The 20,879-nt window shown below is 43.4% G+C and overlaps 1 protein-coding gene across 1 annotated transcript in view; it reads right to left on the minus strand.

The window, feature by feature from the left end:
• LOC123486999 (zinc finger protein ZFPM2-like) overlaps positions 1-20,539 on the minus strand; it is a 48,651-nt gene extending 28,112 nt beyond the window's left edge. Inside the window, exon 1 of the mRNA XM_045218184.1 lies at positions 20,425-20,539. Within this exon, the coding sequence (XP_045074119.1) occupies positions 20,425-20,539 (115 nt within the window). The remainder of the gene's footprint in view (positions 1-20,424) is intronic.
• Positions 20,540-20,879: the final 340 nt, after the last annotated feature.

Below are 20,879 nucleotides of genomic sequence, written 5' to 3' on the forward strand. Positions count from 1 at the left end.
CTCCGCAGCAACCCCAGCAGTCGGACAGAGCCCAACTGAGTGATTCAGGTCACGGCACCAATGTAACAGTGTTGCTTCCCCCTCTCCTTGCCCCATCCTGGGCTCAAACCCGGGACCCTCTGAACACATCGACAACCTTCACCCACACGGAGCAAGGGAATACTACTTTCATGGTCTTAAAAGAGGTGACTTCACCACTTGAACGATACTAGCGTGCACCGCTAACTAGCTAGCCTAAACCAACCAAATGCATTTTTACAGATGCCTGTTTAGTCATAAAAGCAAGAGATCATAAATATTACCATTAATCACAATGATTATGCAAAATATATTGGAAAACATTAAAACTTCATTCATACATTTGATTGGAAAATAGGCGTGGGGAAAACATAAAAGAATCCTAGTAGTTAGGTTACTGTTTGTCTCTCTGGGAAATATGCAAATAAGGCTTTACGCTAAGCAGTGTGTTAATTTAACACTGAAAAGGGTGGACCCAGTATAGACACTGGACCAGTGTTCAATTTAACACTCTCAGTGTTGATTTAACACTGGAGATTTTGCTGTGTACTCAACTAATGGGCTCTTTTCTTTGTATGTGATCTCAGATCTGTGAGCAGGATGGCAATGGCACTTTAGCTGTAATTAAATTTCTCAACTTGAAATGAGCTGTATAAATCAAACACCCTTCTGAGAGTGCAGTGCAGAAAAACATCCACTATCTGCAATGATTGTAGCAGTTGATCAAGAGGTGACACCTCTTCTCCACAAGATGGCGTTCTCTCCATGGATCACTGTTACCACACTGCACTTCGTCATAAACAAGTGTTCAGCAATGAGATGAGAATTAAGAGTATCTCGAAACCTTATTAGTATCTGATTTGTCTCTAATTCATAATTTTCTTGCTCATATACCATAATCAATTGCATCCTCAGTTTGTGAATCCAGATTACACAGAGATTCACATGGCATTAGACATACCATAGCATACAGAGGGGAGTAGCCTAACATTCCACACCTTTGACAGTTAAGCTTTAACATGAGTCACTTTTTACATAGTATTGGACTATTAAAACCAGTGTTAAATGGACACTACAGTGGTAATAGGCTACCCTTGCTACTTTGTTATGATTAGCTCCCGAGGAGACCTAAGCCTTTTATGTCCAAGGATCTATTAAATTGGAACTCAGAACACTAAAACTATGCTTCAGAGTGCAGTTTCCCTTTGCTTGAACCATAAATCAAAAGTTTGTATTGAGAACATAACAACAACAACCTCCATTAGTGAAGATGGGACTGCATGGTTTCCAGGAGGTGGGAGGGTGGGGGGTAGCCATTCTGTCATCGTGGCTCGGTCTCTGAACCCCCCTCCACTCCCCCTCCAGCCAACCCGCACCCCCCTGGTATCAGCACGCTGCCATCTGCGCCCCGCACCTGTGTCCTCATTGATCGCGAGGCCAGAGTACTAGAACAAACAGACGGCGGAAGCAACTGAACATCCGCTACAATCCCAGGGCCAGGACGCTTGTTTAGGGGCAACGCACCTGAGCATAAAGGTGGCAAGGTGAGAGACATATATGCACATTTCATATTCATATTTATATTCTGTCCTACAGATGGGTGGGGCAGGGGGGTGGGGGTGCAGTGAGTTTTGAGGGTCTTGACGCATATGCCCCAAAATTCAACCTGTGTCCAATTTTCTCCTTTTTTGTTGGAAGAGCGAGTTGAGGGAGTTGGGGGAGTTTCTTGACGGACAGTTATTGGTGTGGGTAACCAGTTGCTGTCAGCCTGCTTTACTGTCTGGATGAGCTAAGCTCCTGCAAAGTGACAGTCAGACAGACAGTCCTCTCCTAGTCTCCAACTAACTCTTGTCTTCTTCCAAAGACCCAGAGCCAACAAATGTCCACTTCCTTCTAATTTAACATTTAGGACTGTGAAAACAGCTTCCAAATGTGTTCTGTAGATCAAAAGTTATGTATGGTTATTTTCCAGTGACCCTGAGCTTCTCTCATGATTGCTTTCAGAGAACCATGTGTAGAAGCCATGTGTAGAATGGCTGCTGCAAGCAATGACCGCCTTGCAGAGTTGGATGATTACAACTTTTATAAAGTTTTGTTGAATGATCAGAATCAGAATCACCTTTATTCGCCAAGTACATTTACACATACCCGGAATTTGACTTAGTGAGAAGGTGCTGCCAGCAATAGACAATATACAAACAGAAAACACAGAATACAAAATCGGAACAGTAAACAATAAAACATAAAACCCCGGAGTATAGGCTGATTAGTTTGTCAGTTTTGTTGGACCTGGCTCCCAAGTGGCTGTGCCCCTGCCTAGTCTTATGAAATGCATAGATTAGGGCCTAATTAATTTATTTCAATTGACTGATTTCCTTCTATGAACTGTAACTCAGTAAAAGCTTTGAAATTGTTGCATGTTGCGTTTATATAATTTTCCAGTATATTAATGCTGCATACCCAAATAAAGGTTCAAATCTCACCTTTCTGGTAAAAATAGTTATAAATTGCTCTGAGGTGTAGTCACTTTTGAAGACACAAGCTCAAGTACACAGTACAAATATGGTAGAAATATGAAAATATTATATTTTATATGATTTATTTCCTATTCAACAAAACTATGAATCAGGCTTGAAATGACTTACAGTATGTGCTTTCTAAATACAGCATAATCACATTATAAAACTATTAACTATAAGATTTCACTTTCCTTATAACTGTAAAATACATTTTTGTATATTTAGAGAAAATGTGCATATTTTCTAAAGGTCTCTCTTGATCAAAAGGTCAGCCACCATCATTGTGAACTTTTTACAGAGCTCTAGCTTGGCTTCCTGAGCCTGTTCATCTTATATTAAACTTGTCCATCTATGACAAACAGGAAGTGTGTTTTGTTTAAAATCTATATCAATTATTTTAGATGAATGGCTATAAATCGATCTCTGAATGTGCTACCATGATGAAATCGCTCTCTCCTGCTGCACTATGATGTAACGATTGCTGTCACGATCGTCGGGAACAGAGGACCAAGGCACAGCGTTGAAGGCGAACATACTTTTTATTAATGCTTACACGAACAAAACAACAAACGATAACGTGACGTCCTCGGTCTAACACAAACCACACTGGAACAAGATCCCACACCATACTGTGGGAAACAGGCTGACTAAGTATGGTTCCCAATCAGAGACAACAAGCAACAGCTGATTCACGTTGCCTCTGATTGAGAACCACACTGGCCAACATAGAAACACAATACTAGACCGAACACAAATGAAAACTCACACCCTGGCTCAACATACTAGAGTCCTCAGAGCCAGGGCGTGACAGTACCCCCCCCCAAAGGCGCGGACTCCGGCCGCGCCAACCAAACACCACAGGGGAGGAACCGGGTGGGCACTCCGCCTTGGCGGCGGATCCGGCTCCGGGCCGACGAGCAGGAACAGGCCGGGCCGGGCTGGCGACGCGCAACATAGGCTTGGTGCGGGGAGCAGGAACAGGCCGGGCCGGGCTGGCGACGCGCACCATTGGCTTGGTGCGGGGAGCAGGAGCGGGCCGGACCGGGCTGACGAAGCACACCACTGACTTGGTGCGGAGAGCAGGAATGGACCGGACTGGGCTGGCGACGCGCACCACAGGCTCGGTGCAAGGGACAGGAACAGACCGGACCGTACTGGGGACACACACCACTGGCCCTACGCAGGGATCAGGAACGGGCCGGACCGGACTGGTAACACACCCCAGTACCTCTCGCCGTGCCTCTACACCTTCCTTCCCCTTTTTGACCAGTGGCCCCCGTAACCTGGTGGCCTCCTCTGCCAACCCGCTGGGCCGCTCTATCGCGGTCTCCTGCTGCCCCGTCGTCCACGGCGTGAGCCCCCCCCTAAAAAATGTCTGGGAGTCTCTCCTCCCCGTGGACCAGGCCTCCATAGTTCTCGCCCAACTCTCGCTCTTCTGCTTCCAAGTCAAGCCCCTCTCTTGCTCACACGGCTTGACCCAGTCGAGGAGGCGCTGGATATCCGCTAGAGATTTCCCTGGCGATGGCTCCTGGACCCGCTGCTTGGTCCAGTTCTGGTGGGATCTTCTGTCACGATCAGCCGGAACAGAGGACCAAGGCGCAGCGTTGAAGGCGAACATACTTTTTATTAATGCTTACACGAACAAAACAACAAATGATAACGTGACGTCCTCGGTCTAACACAAACCACACTGGAACAAGATCCCACACCATATTGTGGGAAACAGGCTGACTAAGTATGGTTCCCAATCAGAGACAACAAGCAACAGCTGATTCACGTTGCCTCTGATTGAGAACCACACTGGCCAACATAGAAACACAATACTAGAACGAACACAAATGAAAACTCACACCCTGGCTCAACATACTAGAGTCCCCAGAGCCAGGGCGTGACAATTGCAGGCATGTGCTTTGTCTGTGGCTGCGATGTAGGGTACAGCCAGGAGTTGATAGACAGTCGGAAGAGCGAATGAAATGGTAGGAGGGACATCCCAGCTTCAAGTGGTTTCAGATTTCAGAAAACATATTAATGTGTCTGTGGGAACCAGGGCTGTCGCTCAATGCAAGCCATTTCGATCTACGGTATCCAAAAATCAATTTATAAGCTAAAATGTTGGTCGGAACCGGTACCAGAACCACACAGGTCCCCTAAAAAGGGCACCTTACATCTAAGAGGATAAATTATTAAGGAAAACCTAAAAACAATGTGAACAGAGAAACATATTCACCAGATCCACATATTAGTCCAATAGGGGTAGAATAGATATTGGTAGAGAGTATCAAATAATGACAGAAAAATGACCTACAGTGGGGAAAAAAAGTATTTAGTCAGCCACCAATTGTGCAAGTTCTCCCACTTAAAAAGCTGAGAGAGGCCTGTAATTTTCAGCATAGGTACACGTCAAATATGACAGACAAAATGAGAAAAAAAAATCCAGAAAATCACATTGTAGGATTTTTAATGAATTTATTTGCAAATTATGGTGGAAAATAAGTATTTGGTCACCTACAAACAAGCAAGATTTCTGGCTCTCACAGACCAGTAACTTCTTCTTTAAGAGGCTCCTCTGTCCTCCACTCGTTACCTGTATTAATGGCACCTGTTTGAACTTGTTATCAGTATAAAAGACACCTGTCCACAACCTCAAACAGTCACACTCCAAACTCCACTATGGCCAAGACCAAAGAGCTGTCAAAGGACACCAGAAACAAAATTGTAGACCTGCACCAGGCTGGGAAGACTGAATCTGCAATAGGTAAGCAGCTTGGTTTGAAGAAATCAACTGTGGGAGCAATTATTAGGAAATGGAAGACATACAAGACCACTGATAATCTCCCTCGATCTGGGGCTCCACGCAAGATCTCACCCCCGTGGGGTCAAAATGATCACAAGAACGGTGAGCAAAAATCCCAGAACCACACTGGGGGGACCTAGTGAATGACCTGCAGAGAGCTGGGACCAAAGTAACAAAGCCTACCATCAGTAACACACTACGCCGCCAGGGACTCAAATCCTGCAGTGCTAGACGTGTCCCCCTGCTTAAGCCAGTACATGTCCAGGCCCGTCTGAAGTTTGCTAGAGTGCATCCAGAAGAGGATTTGGGAGAAAGTCATATGTTCAGATGAAACCAAAATAGAACTTTTTGGTAAAAACTCAACTTGTCGTGTTTGGAGGACAAAGAATGCTGAGTTGCATCCAAAGAACACCATACCTACTGTGAAGCATGGGAGTGAAAACATCATACTTTGGGGCTGTTTTTCTGCAAAGGGACCAGGACGACTGATCCGTGTAAAGGAAAAATGAATGGGGCCATGTATCGTGAGATTTTGAGTGAAAACCTCCTTCCATCAGCAAGGGCATTGAAGATGAAACGTGGCTGGGTCTTTCAGCATGACAATGATCCCAAACACACCACCCGGGCAACGAAGGAGTGAGCTTCGTAAGAAGCATTTCAAGGTCCTGGAGTCTCCAGATCTCAACCCCCATAGAAAATATTTGGAGGGGAGTTGAAAGTCCGTGTTGCCCAGTGACAGCCCCAAAACATCACTGCTCTAGAGGAGATCTGCATGGAGGAATGGGCCAAAATACCAGCAACAGTGTGTGAAAACCTTGTGAAGACTTACAGAAAACGTTTGACCTGTGTCATTGCCAACAAAGGGTATATAACAAAGTATTGAGAAACTTTTGATATTGACCAAATACTTATTTTCCACCATAATTTGCAAATAAATTCATTAAAAATCCTACAATGTGATTTTCTGGAATATTTTTTCTCATTTTGTCTATCATAGTTGACGTGTACCTATGATGAAAATTACAGGCCTCCCTCATCTTTTTAAGTGGGAGAACTTGCACAATTGGTGGCTGACTAAATACTTTTTTCCCCACTGTATTCTTGTTGACCTTTGGATGGTCTTTTAAAAGTTGGTCAAAACACTCCACTGAAAGGTTCTAAATTCCTGCTTTTAATTTCAAAACGAGCTAAATAAATAACAATACATACAGTTGAAGTCGGAAGTTTACACCTTAGCCAAATACATTTAAACTCAGTTTTTCACAATTCCTGACATTTAATCCTAGTAAAAATTCCCTGTCTGAGGTCAGTTAGGATCACCACTTTATTTTAAGAATGTGAAATGTCAGAATAATAGTAGAGAGAATAATTTATTTCAGCTTTTATTTATTTTCATCAATTTGTATTTGGTAGCATTGCCTTTAAATTGTTAAACTTGGGTCAAACGTTTTGGGTAGCCTTCCACAAGCTTCCTCCAAACAGAACTGGTGTAACTGAGTCAGGTTTGTAGGCCTCCTTGCCTTGATTTTGTTGTCCTTAAGCCATTTTGCCACAACTTTGGAAGTATGCTTGGGGTTATTGTCCATTTGGAAGACCCATTTGCGACCAAGCTTTAACTTCCTGACTGTTGTCTTGAGATGTTGCTTCAATATATTCACATAATTTCCCTTCCTCATGATGCCATCTATTTTGTGAAGTGCACCAGTCCCTCCTGCAGCAAAGCACCCCCACAGCATGATGCTGCCACCCCCGTGCTTCACGGTTGGGATGGTGTTCTTCGGCTTGCAAGCTACCCCCTTTTTCCTCCAAACATAACGATGGTCATTATGGCCAAACACTTCTATTTTTGTTTCATCAGACCAGAGTACATTTCTCCAAAAAGTATGATCTTTGTCCCCATGTGCAGTTGCAAACCGTAGTCTGGCTTTTTTAAGGCGTTTTGGAGCAGTGGCTTCTTCCTTGCTGAGCGGCCTTTCAGGTTATGTCGATATAGGACTTGTTTTACTGTGGATATAGATACTTTTGTACCTGTTTTCTCCAGCATCTTCACAAGGTCCTTTGCTGTTGTTCTGGGATTGATTTGCACTTTTCGCACCAAAGTACGTTATCTCTAGGAGACAGAACGCGTCTCCTTCCTGAGCGGTATGACGGCTGCGTGGTCCCATGGTGTTTATACTTGCATACTATTATTTGTACAGATGAACGTGGTACCTTCAGGCGTTTGGAAATTGCTCCCAAGGATGAACCAGACTTGTGGAGGTCTACCATTTTTTTCTGAGGTCTTGGCTGATTTCTTTTGATTTTCCCATGATGTCAAGCAAAGAGGCACAGAGTTTGAAGGTAGGCCTTGAAATACATCCACAGATACATCCACAGGTTGACTCAAATTATGTCAATTAGCCTATCAGAAGCTTCAAAAGCCATGACATCATTTTCTGGAATTTTCCAAGCTGTTTAAAGGCACAGTGAACTTAGTGTATGTAAACTTCTGACCCACTGGAATTGCGATACAGTGAATTATAAGTGAAATAATCTGTCTGTAAACAATTGTTGGAAAAATGACTTGTGTCATGCACAAAGTAGATGTTCTAACCGACTTGCCAAAACTATAGTTTGTTAACAAGAAATTTGTGGAGTGGTTGAAAAACGAGTTTTAATGACTCCAACCTAAGTGTATGTAAACTTCCGACTTCAACTGTAGCTTTCTTCTGTTCTTCTGATTAATTTACCACTGACGTATGGAATCAGTATAAAACCCTCACAAACAGCTAAATAAATATGAGCAGATTATCCACCCCATTATCCTCCTCTAGTCCTCACACCCTGAATCCCCCAAGCATTCTGTAATGGAAAGCAATGTCTCTCACTTAACACACGGATCCAGACGCTCCCTATGATAGAGACCCAGGCAGCTCTGTTTATTAATGATGGAATTTGGAATGTTGGCGCAACGCAGAACGTTATCGGCCCCCAAACAATCCCCACTGTCAATGGTTCCAACCCTGACAGGCTAGCCCCGTGCCTCATTAGCCCAGGCATATCTCAACCAGAAGTTTATTATCAAATGTGACACCTGCATCTCCGAATGGCACTTCCGCCTTCATTGGTATGTATTTGGGTGAGCGGTCTCCAAGGTGCTTTGTGGAGATTAAGAGGGAGAAAAACAGGTAGTGAGAGAATGAATGCTTATTTTATTTTATCCTTTAGCAGGTCTGGACTGAATCCAAAGGAGTTGTTGTCTTGTTGTTGTAATTAGAAAGACGTTTAAGTGATAACACAGCTGCTGGAGGAATATGAATATGGAGAGAGTGCGGCAGAGCTGCCTGAACCCTTCCAACCTCACTATGCACTCCCTCCATTTTTGGCAAATGCTTATTTTTCCAAACAGCAGAGGCTGCGGGAAGGGGGGCTGGGGGAGAAAACTTGAAGGCAGTAATTTTGATTGAAGTTATTCTGAGCTACTGTTTGAATTAATGAGTGTCATGTTTGAGGCATTTATGCCGTGACATTTCTGACAGGTATCCACATGATATTTCCATGGAAGAGTGTGCAATTACACTGAACAAAAAAAGTAAACGCAACATGCAACAATTTCAAAGAATTTACTGAGTTACAGTTCATATAAGGAAATCAGTCAATTGAGTGTGCAGCTGAACACTGTATGCGGAAACACTTGGTTTGTTATTTTTGACTAAAACATAACAAATATTCAATAAATATAAATACCGAACTTGATTTTGCATGGATTCCACAACGAGGTTAGCTTTTAACATCTAGGAGCGCTATTTCTTGTCCCGGAATCGCTCTTAACAGACAGGTTGAAGCCTGCTTGACAGAGACGCTAAGCTGCTAGCCATCAAACTAAGGAAGTTAGTCCCAGATGAGTTTTGCAATGGAGTCCTCTTTGTCTGGATAAATAAATGAATGGTTCCAGTGCTGTAGGAGCTGCATCTACTATGCTTTGTTTCGGAACAAACCGGATCACTCAGAGTTCCAATGCGGCAATTGTTTGCTTGCCGAGGATTATAGGCTTGAGGTGGCTTCCTTGAAAACGCAGAGTGGAATGTTGACCTTTTCTATGCCGGTGGCTAAACGGCGTTTGCGCTTGTTGGATGCATCTCCGCCTTGTCGTTTGTCGTTATCCAACTGGCTGGTGTTGCCCGTAGCTCCCCCATTTGATAGCGGAGTCGAAGGAGCAGAGCAAGAGGAGCATGGCAATCAATGATGGTCGCATGTCACGAGCCGTGGAAGCCGAAGACAGCAGCCTTCTGCAAAGCAGTCTACACTCCCAACGAGAGGCCCAGAGCTGATACAAACAACAAATAGTTTCACCGTCCTGGAGCCTGATCTTCCTGCACCTTCATCGCTGGGGGTACCTGTGTCTGCGGACGCAGTGCCTACTCCTACGATTTCGAAGTCGACATCGGAAACCTTCAGTCCCTGATCTGGATCAAGCGGGGCTTCTCAATCTGTAGGAGGCCTGCACCAGGCGCCGGGAGCAACGGGCTCAAGTTATCCTGCCTCTCGCCCATCCACAAAGGGTTCTCAGAATCCTGTGAAGCATGGGAGTGGGCGGATTTCCTTGTCCTTCTCGCCAGCTGTGATTTTGGGCAGCTCCATGGTAAGAAATGTGACCGTTCCTGGTGCAAAAACAATGTCCTATCCCGGAGCTTGAGTAAATGACATTACTAAGCTGCTCCTGAATGTACTACGTAAGAACATGGAAATCGATTCTATTGTAGTCCATGTGGGTTTTAATTACATTATGAAGGGCAGCTCTGAACAGTTGAAACTGGATTTTAAAGAGACTCTCTGCTAGACACTAACAAAAGACCCTTCATATCTGGCCCTATGCCCTCTCTGAAACGTGGCATTGAACGCTTTAGCAGGATTAATTCTCTTTACAACTGGCTACGTGATTATTGCAGCTCAACGGGTGTAACTTTTGTTTACAATTTTGACACATTTTGGAAACAAAACACATTTTATAAGGACGATGGGATCCATCCAAATAATTTGGGTTCCTGGATCCTTTCGCAGCATTATAAGGCTGAATTGAGAAACTGACGTATCAATGACCCAAGCCCAGCTCAGTTAATCCCTACCATTGTGACGCTGAGTTGTCAAAAGGCTTCAGCAAATGTACATTATACCAGGGGCGTTGGAAGACACAATGTAAGTAACCTAATTTATGTCCCTCTAACTGCCCTGAATGCCTCTGCTGATCCTACAGCTTTTGTATGCAGTAATCATGTGCCTATGAATTAGATTTATACTGTTAGCACTGAGGCGTTGCACTGAGGCGTTGTGCTCTAGTAGGAAGTCCACTGTGTGCAGCTCACCCTCCGCTGGATTGATGAAGAATTTAACAATTGTATGGTTGAGAGGGATGAGGCAAAAGGAATGGCAAATAAGTCTGGCTGCACAACCGATTGGCATACGTATTACAAATTGAGAAATCATGTGACTAAACTGAATAAAAAGAAGAAGAAGAAACTAAACTATGAAACAAAGATAAATGACATAAAGAATGATAGTAAAAAGCTTTGGAGCACTTTAAATGAAGTTTTGGGCAAAAAAGGCAAACTCAGCTCCATCATTCATTGAATCAGATGGCTCATTCATCACAAAACCGACTGATATTGACAACTACTTTAATAATTTAGCAAATTTAGGCATGACATGCCAGTAACAAACGCTGACAGTACACATCCAATTATATCTCACCAAATTGTGAAAGACAAGCATTGTAATTTTGAATTCCGTAAAGTGAGTGTGGAAGAGGTGAAAAAGTTATTGTTGTCTATCAACAATGACAAGCCACCGGGGTCTGACAACTTGGATGAAAAATTACTGAGGATAATAGCGGACGATATCGCCACTCCTATTTGCCATATCTTCAATCTAAGCCTACTAGAAAGTGTGTGCCCCTAGGCCTGGAGGGAAGCAAAAGTAATTCCGCTACCTAAAAATAGTAAAGCCCCTTTTACTGGCTCAAATAGCCGACCAATCAGCCTGTTACCAACCCTTAGTAAACTTTTGGAAAAAATTGTGTTTGACCAGATACAATGCTATTTTACAGTAAACAAATTGACAACAGACTTTCAGCATGCTTAAAGGGAAAGACATTCAACAAGCACTTACACAAATGACTGAGAAATTTATGATAAAAAGATAGTGGGGGCTGTTTTGTTAGACTTCAGTGTGGCTTTTGACATTATCGATCATAGTCTGTTTCTGGAAAAACGTATGTGTTATGGCTTTACACCCCCTGCTATTTGTGGATAAAGAGCTACCTGTCTAACAGAAAACAGAGGGTGTTCTTTAATGGAAGCCTCTCCAACATAATCCAGGTAGAATCAGGAATTCCCCAGGGCAGCTGTCTAGGCCCCTTACTTTTTTCAATCTTTACTAACGACATGCCACTGGCTTTGAGTAAAGCCAGTGTGTCTATGTAGGCGGATGACTCAACACTATACACGTCAGCTACTACAGCAACTGAAATGACTGCAACAATTAACAAAGAGCTGCAGTTACTTCCAGAGTTGGAGGCAAGGAATAAGTTAGTCCTAAATATTTCTAAAACTAAAAGCATTGTATTTGGGACAAGTCATTCACTAAACCCTAAACCTCAACTAAATCGTGTAATACATCATGTGGATTTTGAGCAAGTTGAGTTGACTAAACTGCTTGGAGTAACCCTGGATTGTAAACTGTCATGGTCAAAACATATTGATACAACAGTAGCTAAGATGGGGAGAAGTCTGTCCATAATAAAGCGCTGTTCTACCTTCTTAACAGCACTATCAACAAGGCAGGTCCTACAGGCCCTAGTTTTGTCGCACCTGGGCTACTGTTCAGTCGTGTGGTCAGGTGCCACAAAAGGGAGCTCAAATTAATACTATGCATGTCAATCTCTCCTGGATCAAAGTGGAGGAGAGATTGACTTCATCACTACTTGTATTTATGAGAGGTATTGACATGTTGAATGCACCGAGCTGTCTGTTTGAACTACTGGCGCACAGCTCGGACACCCATGCATACCCCACAAGACACACCACAAGAGGTCTCTTCACAGTCCCCAAGTCCAGAACAGACTATGAGAGGCGCACAGTACTACATAGAGCCATGACTACATGGAACTCTATTCCACATCAAGTAACTGGTGCAAGCAGTAACATTTGATTTAAAAAAAAACAGATACAAATACACCTTATGGAACAGCAGGGATATTACTTACCTTAATTTTGCTGGACCCCAGGAAGAGTATCTGCTGCCTTGGCATAATAAATACAAATTTAAATAAATAAATTAGGCCCTAATGTATGGATTTCACAACCGTTAATACATATTGTAAAGTGGTTATCCCACTGGCTGTAAGGTGAATGCACCAATTTGTAAGTCGCTCTGGATAAGAGCGTCTGCTAAATGACGTAAATGTAAATGTAAATGTACATATATGCATCACAGATATCATTAAAAAAGAGGTAGGTGCGTGGATCAGCAAACCAGTCTGTATCTGGTGAGACCCCCATTTGCCTCACGCAGCGCAACACATTTCCTTTGCATAGAGTTGATCAGGTTGTTGATTGTGGCCTGTGGAATGTTGTTCCACTCTTCAATGGCTGTGCGAAGTTGCTGGACATTGGCAGGAACTGGAACACGATGTCGTACACATCGATCCAGAGCATCCCAAACATGCTCAATGGGTGACATGTCTGGTGAGTATACGGGCCATGGAAAAACTTGAACATTTTCAGCTTCCAGGAATTGTGTACAGATCCTTCCGACATGGGGCTGTGCATTATCATGCTGAAACATGAGGTGATGGCGGCAAATGAATGGCACGACAATGGGCCTCAGGATCTCGTTCCGGTATCTCTGTGCATTCAAATTGCCATCGATAAAATACAATTGTGTTCGTTGTTCATAGCTTATGCCTGCCCATACCATAACCCCACCGCCACCATGGGGCACTCTGTTCACAACGTTGACATCAGCAAACCGCTCGCCCACACGGCGCCATACGGTGTTCTGCGGTTGTGAGGCCGGTTGGACCTACTGCCAAATTCTCTAAAACAACATTGGAGGCGGCTTTTGGTAGAGATACAGTGGGGGAAAAAAGTATTTAGTCAGCCACCAATTGTGCAAGTTCTCCCACTTAAAAAGATGAGAGAGGCTTGTAATTTTCATCATAGGTACACGTCAACTATGACAGACAAAATGAGAAAAAAAATGTATTTGCAAATTATGGTGGAAAATAAGTATTTGGTCAATAACAAAAGTTTCTCAATACTTTGTTATATACCCTTTGTTGGCAATGACACAGGTCAAACATTTTCTGTAAGTCTTCACAAGGTTTTCACACACTGTTGCTGGTATTTTGGCCCATTCCTCCATGCAGATTATCCTCTAGAGCAGTGATGTTTTGGGGCTGTCGCTGGGCAACACGGACTTTCAACTCCCTCCGAAGATTTTCTATGGGGTTGAGATCTGGAGACTGGCTAGGCCACTCCAGGACCTTGAAATGCTTCTTACGAAGCCACTCCTTCGTTGCCCGGGCGGTGTGTTTGGGATCATTGTCATGCTGAAAGACCCAGCCACGTTTCATCTTCAGTGCCCTTGCTGATGGAAGGAGGTTTTCACTCAAAATCTCATGATACATGGCCCCATTCATTCTTTCCTTTACACGGATCAGTCGTCCTGGTCCCTTTGCAGAAAAACAGCCCCAAAGCATGATGTTTCCACCCCCATGCTTCACAGTAGGTATGGTGTTCTTTGGATGCAACTCAGCATTCTTTGTCCTCCAAACACGACGAGTTGAGTTTTTACCAAAAAAGTCTTGCTTGTTTGTAGGTGACCAAATACTTATTTTCCACCATAATTAGCAAATAAATTCATTAAAAATCCTACAATGTGATTTTTTTTTTCCTCAATTTGTCTGTCATAGTTGACGTGTACCTATGATGAAAATTACAGGCCTCTCTGATCTTTTTAAGTGGGAGAACTTGCACAATTGGTGGCTGACTAAATACTTTTTTTCCCCCACTGTATGAACATTAAATTCTCTGGTAGTCAGCATACCAATTGCATGCTCCCTAAAACTTGAAACATCTGTGGCATTGTGTTGTGTGACAAAACTCCACATTTTAGAGTGGCCTTTTATTGTCCCCAGCACAAGGTGCACCTATGTAATGATCATGCTGTTTAATCCGCTTCTTGATATGCCACACCTGTCAGGTGGATGGATTATCTTGGCAAAGGAGAAATTCAAACTAACAGGGATGTAAACAAATTAGTGGCAAAAAATTGAGAGATATGAGCGTTGGAAAATTTCTGTGATCTTTTATTTCAGCTCATGAAACATGGGACCAACACTTTACATGTTGTGTTTATATTTTTGTTCAGTATAATTAAGTCACATGACATGATGCTCAACCAGCACTCCACATGGTTCCTGACAGGTGTATGATGCTAGCTTAGACTTGGAGTAAATGGAGTCCTAGCAAACATGATTCCTTGTCACTTAAAAGCTGGTATAAAAAAACTGCGGATGTAAGGGAAATTCTTAAAAGCGGGCTGCTGAGAGTTACTACCACAGCTCACATACTCAGTGGTGCTAATCAGAGACTTTTCCTGGCTCACCCCCCTGCCAGCCAAAGCTCATAAATAAGAAGGAGATGCAGAGCAGAGCAGACTGCAGGGATGATGATGCCACGTGATTGCCATTTATTGCAAATGCTGTTATTATCTGACAGGCAGGAAGCTACACTATATATACGAAAGTATGTGGGCACCACTTCAAATTAGTGGATTTGGCTATTTCAGCCACACCCCTTGCTGACAGGTGTATATAATCAAGAATACAGTCATGCAATCTCCATTAACAAACATTGGCAGTAGAATGGCCTTACTGAAGAGCTCAATGACTTTTAACGTTGCACCATCATATGATGCCACCTTTCCAACAAGTCAGTTCGTCAAATTTCTGCGCTGCTAGAGCTGCCCTGGTCAACAGTAAGTGCTGTTATTGTGAAGTGGGAAACGTCTAGGAGCAACAACGGCTCAGCCGTGAAGTGGTAGGCCACACAAGCTCACAGAACGGGACCGCCGAGTGCTGAAGCGCGTAGCGTGTAAAAATCGCCTGTCCTTGGTAGCAACACTCACTCCCGAGTTCCAAACTGCCTCTAGAAGCAACGGCAGCACAAGAAGGTGTTTGTCGGGAGCTTCATGAAATGGGTTTCCATGGCCGAGCAGCCGCAATCCCATCGAACACCTTTGGGATGAATTGGAACGCTGACTGCAAGCCAGGCCTAATCACCCAACATCAGTGCCCGACGCAAGTCCCTGCAGCAATGTTCCAACATCTAGTAGAAAGCCTTCCCAGAAGAATGGAGGCTGTTATAGCAGCAAAGGTGGGACCAACTCCACTTTTGGTCATGTAGTGTATTTCTGCTCTGATCATTAACAGTCAAACAGAGACTGGCCAGGTTTACTCTCAGGGTTTCGGTATACTATACTATACTATACTTTTCTGGGGCCACGGTTGGTGCAGAAGGTGGTAAAGTTGATTGTGAGTAGAGGATACATCATTTGATCTATGGCATCTAGTTACTGTATAAGCCCTGGCTCCTGTTTGATTACAGCAAGGATGTAGCCCTGGTTAGTAGGTCCTTGGTTATTGTAACCAGTAACACTATGATCAAATTGAGGCACATGTGGCACATCATTATGTTCCTGGAAATAGAATTCTTATGTTTTTGTTTTTCATAATTTAAACAGAAGAGGTGGTACTGTAGCATATTCATGCACACAGATATTTTCAATGGCGTTTAAAAATGACCTATTTTGAGGTAAGGAGGAATGCTCTGGAACACTTAAAAGAGGGATATGCATGATGTATAATAAAAGACAAAGCACATCATCATCTTTGTGTGGTTAAAAAAAGGAAAGAGTGAAATACAAAGAGAGAGAGGCATCCTCCGTTCCTGAAAAGCTTAAGGGATCACTCCTCCTGTCCTGTCAGATACTTTCCTCCTTCTCTCCCTCCCTTCTTCCCTCCCTCCATCCAGGATGGTTGCCCATCTCTGATCTCTGTGCCAGTAGGATTCCTGTTGGGCCTGTTACTTTTCACTCCATCTGCCAGGATCTCTGGGGCTGTTACTTCTCACTTCCTCATCAAAGTGTGGGAGTGTGATAGCAAAACATTGATATCAAACTTCTACAACATCCAAGATCCAATAAGACGTTTAACTGCAAAACACAGCTGCACCATAATGTATTACCTATATATGTACGTAATATAGACCCACTACTGCACCCACTAATTAGACCCAGTTCTACAACATCCAAAATTCAACTTAAACTAAAAAACATAGCTGTACCATATTACTGTATACCTGCACCACTGTAAAGCACAGCCTCCATACGTAATACAGCTAGAAGCTACAACAGCCTGCCATCGCCCAAAACAGGAACTGTACTGATAAGCCACTACCAATTTCTTTCTTCCTGTTGCAACGCCAGACATTTTTCTGCCATTGCCCTCAGTTTCACCCTGCTGCGTCCCGACCCCGCACTTCCATTACGTTCCCTCAGAGCAAGCAACTTCCATAAGGCTGTCACATATCCGTCAGGGAGAAGGGGGATGAAGGGAGGACGAGCGAGACGGGAGAGAGAGGTGATAAATCTAAGTGCAGCGACCGGGGCCTAGCTACCATCTAATGAACAGTCTCAACCCAGCCTAGTCCTAACAACTGTCTATGAGCATCAGGGACTGGGGTACGATAGGGACTTAAGTCTTGTCACCTCGTCCAGCATTGATCAAACCAGGCTTCATGACGTGTCGTCAGACATTCCGACAACATCCAGCAAAGCTTAATAATCTCATATATTTCCTTCCTTTCCTCTGACATCCCATGCAGCCCCTGACAGTCACTCAAGATAAGCCAAAAGCCTTCTGACAGGATAGAGAGCATATAAAACATATAAAGAATATTTGCTGCCATTTTGGCACCAGGAGTCAACAGAGTAAGAGATTCTGTTTCTCCATTTCTGTTTGAGTGAATTCTCACAATCAAATCTGGTAACAATCCTGACACGATTAAAATAAAAACTATTTTAAAGCAATGAACCTCAACGTAAAAGGCATTTGAAAACCTCTATGGAAAGTCACATAGAAGTCACCAGCAGAGGTTAAATTATGTGAGGCACCCTGCTTTATGAATGTGTTTTGAAACAAACACCAAGAACAGTTGGCATATACAGTATTAATCTCGGAAACCCAGAACTAAAATCTGGAGAAAATGCATCAGATGCTCAATTAGGTTCTGGGGGAAGATGTATGAGAAAAGATACTAATGAGACTAGTGAAGTCTCCTCCCCCTTAAAAGGAAACTCTTAGCCAAAGCATGGGCCAAATGTCCCCTCCCATTCCAACATTTGAAAATATACGAACACCTGCTAAATCGTGATTTGTCCAAATGATCAGTGACGAAACAATTGGCGCACTGGAACAAAGTTCCTCATTAATCGTTGCATACCACAGTCTGTTGACAGAAGCTAACACAACAGGTATAGATAGACCTTACAGTGAAATGCTTACTTACAAGCCCTTAACCAACAATGCAGTTTTAAGAAAGAATACATTAAAACAAATTAAAAAAAAGTAACAAATAGTCTGGGTAGCCATTTGATTAGATGTTCAGGAGTCTTATGGCTTGGGGGAAGAAGCTGTTAGGAAGCCTCTTGGACCTAGACTTGGTGCTCCGGTACCGCTTGTCGTGCGGTAGCAGAGAGAACAGTCTATGACTAGGGTGGCTGAAGTCTTTGACAATTTTTAGGGCCTTCCTCTGACACCGCCTGGTATAGAGGTCCTGGATGGCAGGAAGCTTGGCCCCAGTGATGTACTGGGCCGTATGCACTACACTCTGTAGTGCCTTGCGGTCGGAGGTCGAGCAGTTGCCATACCAGGCAGTGATGCAACCAGTCAGGATGCTCTCGATGGTGCAGCTGTAGAACCTTTTGAGGATCTAAGGACCCATGCCAAATCTTTTCCGTCTCCTTAGGGGGATAATTTGTAAGTCGCTTTGGATAAGAGCGTCTGCTAAATGACGTAAATGTAAATGAATAGGTTTTGTCGTGCCCTCTTCATGACTATCTTGGTGTGCTTGGACCATGTTAGTTTGTTGGTGATGTGGACACCAAGGAACTTGAAGCTCTCAACCTGCTCCACTACAGTCCCGTCGATGAGAATGGGGGCGTGCTCGGTCCTCTTCTTTTTCCTGTAGTCCACAATCCTCTCCTTTGTCTTGATCAGGTTGAGGGAGAGGTTGTTGTCCTGGCACCACACGGCCAGGTCTCTGACCTCCTCCCTATAGGCTGTCTCGTCGTTGTCGGTGATCAGGCATACCACTGTTGTGTCACGTGCGTCTGTCCACGAGATATTAATACAGTATTAGCATGTTACAGCAGCTACAATAGATCAACCAGACGAGTCAACTATCAATATTTAAAACATCTTCAAAAATCACCCATCCACAGCCAATCTACTATACAGTGGCATTATCTCAGTGATAGTACTACCCACTGCCCAGCTCTAGATTATAGGCCTCCATTTTCTGTCTGATACTCTGCCACCCCATCCAGCCTCTATCCAGCCCGACTATAACGACAGAACCTGTGGCTAAACCAATCAATTACCGCTGTGTACAATTCATTACTAACTTCCCTTTGAATTAAACACAATCGCAGCACACTGACTGGCTGCTGCTGTCGCTGCTGTGTCTGTGGAGTCTCCCCCAGGATGCAATTCTGTTTCAACGGACTGATAATAGAATATGACATTGGTGGAGATGTTCTGTTATTCTTCACTCTCAGTATTGCTCTGTGTCCTAAGATAACTGATAGTGACCTGAAAAGCTTCTCGTTGCCTGAAGTCTTCATATTTAAAAAAAGCATTTAGAGATAGCAGATTTAGTCAAACAATGATAACTGAAGTAAATTATTAACATTATGGCTATAACATTTTAGAGGTGTTTAGTTCATGGAAATGTCATGTTTATGTTTGTTGTTAATAAGGAATTATTCTATAGATTAAATGTTGTTGCTTAATATACAGTACAGTTTACAGTTGCAAATCACTCTTCTGAGTGTTGCCCTCAAATTGCAACTGTAAGCGGTATATTAAGCAACAACATTTAATCTAAAGAATCATTGAAAACTGTAAAGGAATTGATATGTTGAATAAATGCACAACTTCTTACAATAAACGATAGTCAGTGCCTTGAAAAATTGCTGCTCTTGAATTGGAAAAATTGTCAACTGAGAGCAATTAGACTCAAATGCAAAACAATGCATTAAATCTCCAAAGAATGACATGAGGGAGGGAGAGGAAATGTCATTTTCCCAGTCAGGATGTTGGTAAGATGCCCACAAAATTAATTTTTTCAATCACATCCTGAGCTGAGCTGTGGGAAAATATTGGCCAAGATCCAGATAGTACAGTGCCATCGTTGAAATAAATGTTGGTCTACAGGCTTGCATTGAAATTAGGCTCCTTCAGATTGGAGTCAATTGTATAATTGTTTGGCTGCATATGACAATGGAAAGTGGCTCAACACTAATATGGCGGCAGGTAGCTTAGTGGTTAAGAGCGTTGTGCCAGTAACCGAAAGGTTGCTGGTTCTAATCCCCGAGCCGACTAGATGAAAAATCTGTCGATGTGCCCTTGAGCAAGGCACTTAACCCTAATTGCTCATGTAAGTCGCTCTGGATAAGAGCGTCTGCTAAATGACTAAAATATAAATATAAATAAATATAAATATAAATATAAACAAACCCCAACTCAGGGAAGGATAATAGTGGTCAGGTACTAGCCTATAGGGAAATCTCTCCTATGTAAAAACCTCCAAAGAAACATCCCTGCTCCCTCAGTCTCCAGGGAAGTTGATTACTACAGTGTGTGTTAAAGACAATATTTTCTATTCTAGCTTTTACTAAACCTGGAAGTCCCCTCAGGTCAATAGACACATTTACGAGGGAGACCTGTTCCCAATAGTACAGTGTTAGTGAAAAGACAAATAGGGTACATACCCATGCTGTACACTACACAGTTGTTCTTGCCGTCTTCTGCTGCCAGCCAGGTGATGTCCTGAAGCCACCTGGGACCACCAGTCAGAACCACGGGGACAGGCCGCATTGGGGACATGGCGCTCTGTAGGACAGGAAAGACAGTGGTGGCACGTTAGCATTTTGCTGTCTAAAAACCTGTGATCGCTCATACTCATTCATCAATCAGGCCTGTCGCTCTTATGGAAAGTGAGTTTTCATAGTCTTTTTCACAGTTGACCTGACTGTGAGATTGAATGATGGCATGTGTGGTGTGTGTGGTGGGGAGTGTCTTATTGAGTACAGCCCGGGCCGAGGCGTCACTCGAATCTGTCCTTCCTCAGTGACAATGGGGTTACGGGGCTCTTTTGAATTTTCTTGTCCTTCAGGGGGCTTTGGAATCCTGAAGAGAATTCAGATGAAGAAGAAGAAGAAGAAGA

Source organism: Coregonus clupeaformis, unplaced genomic scaffold (genome assembly GCF_020615455.1).
Source record: "Coregonus clupeaformis isolate EN_2021a unplaced genomic scaffold, ASM2061545v1 scaf1423, whole genome shotgun sequence".
NCBI classification, from domain to species: Eukaryota; Metazoa; Chordata; class Actinopteri; order Salmoniformes; family Salmonidae; genus Coregonus; species Coregonus clupeaformis.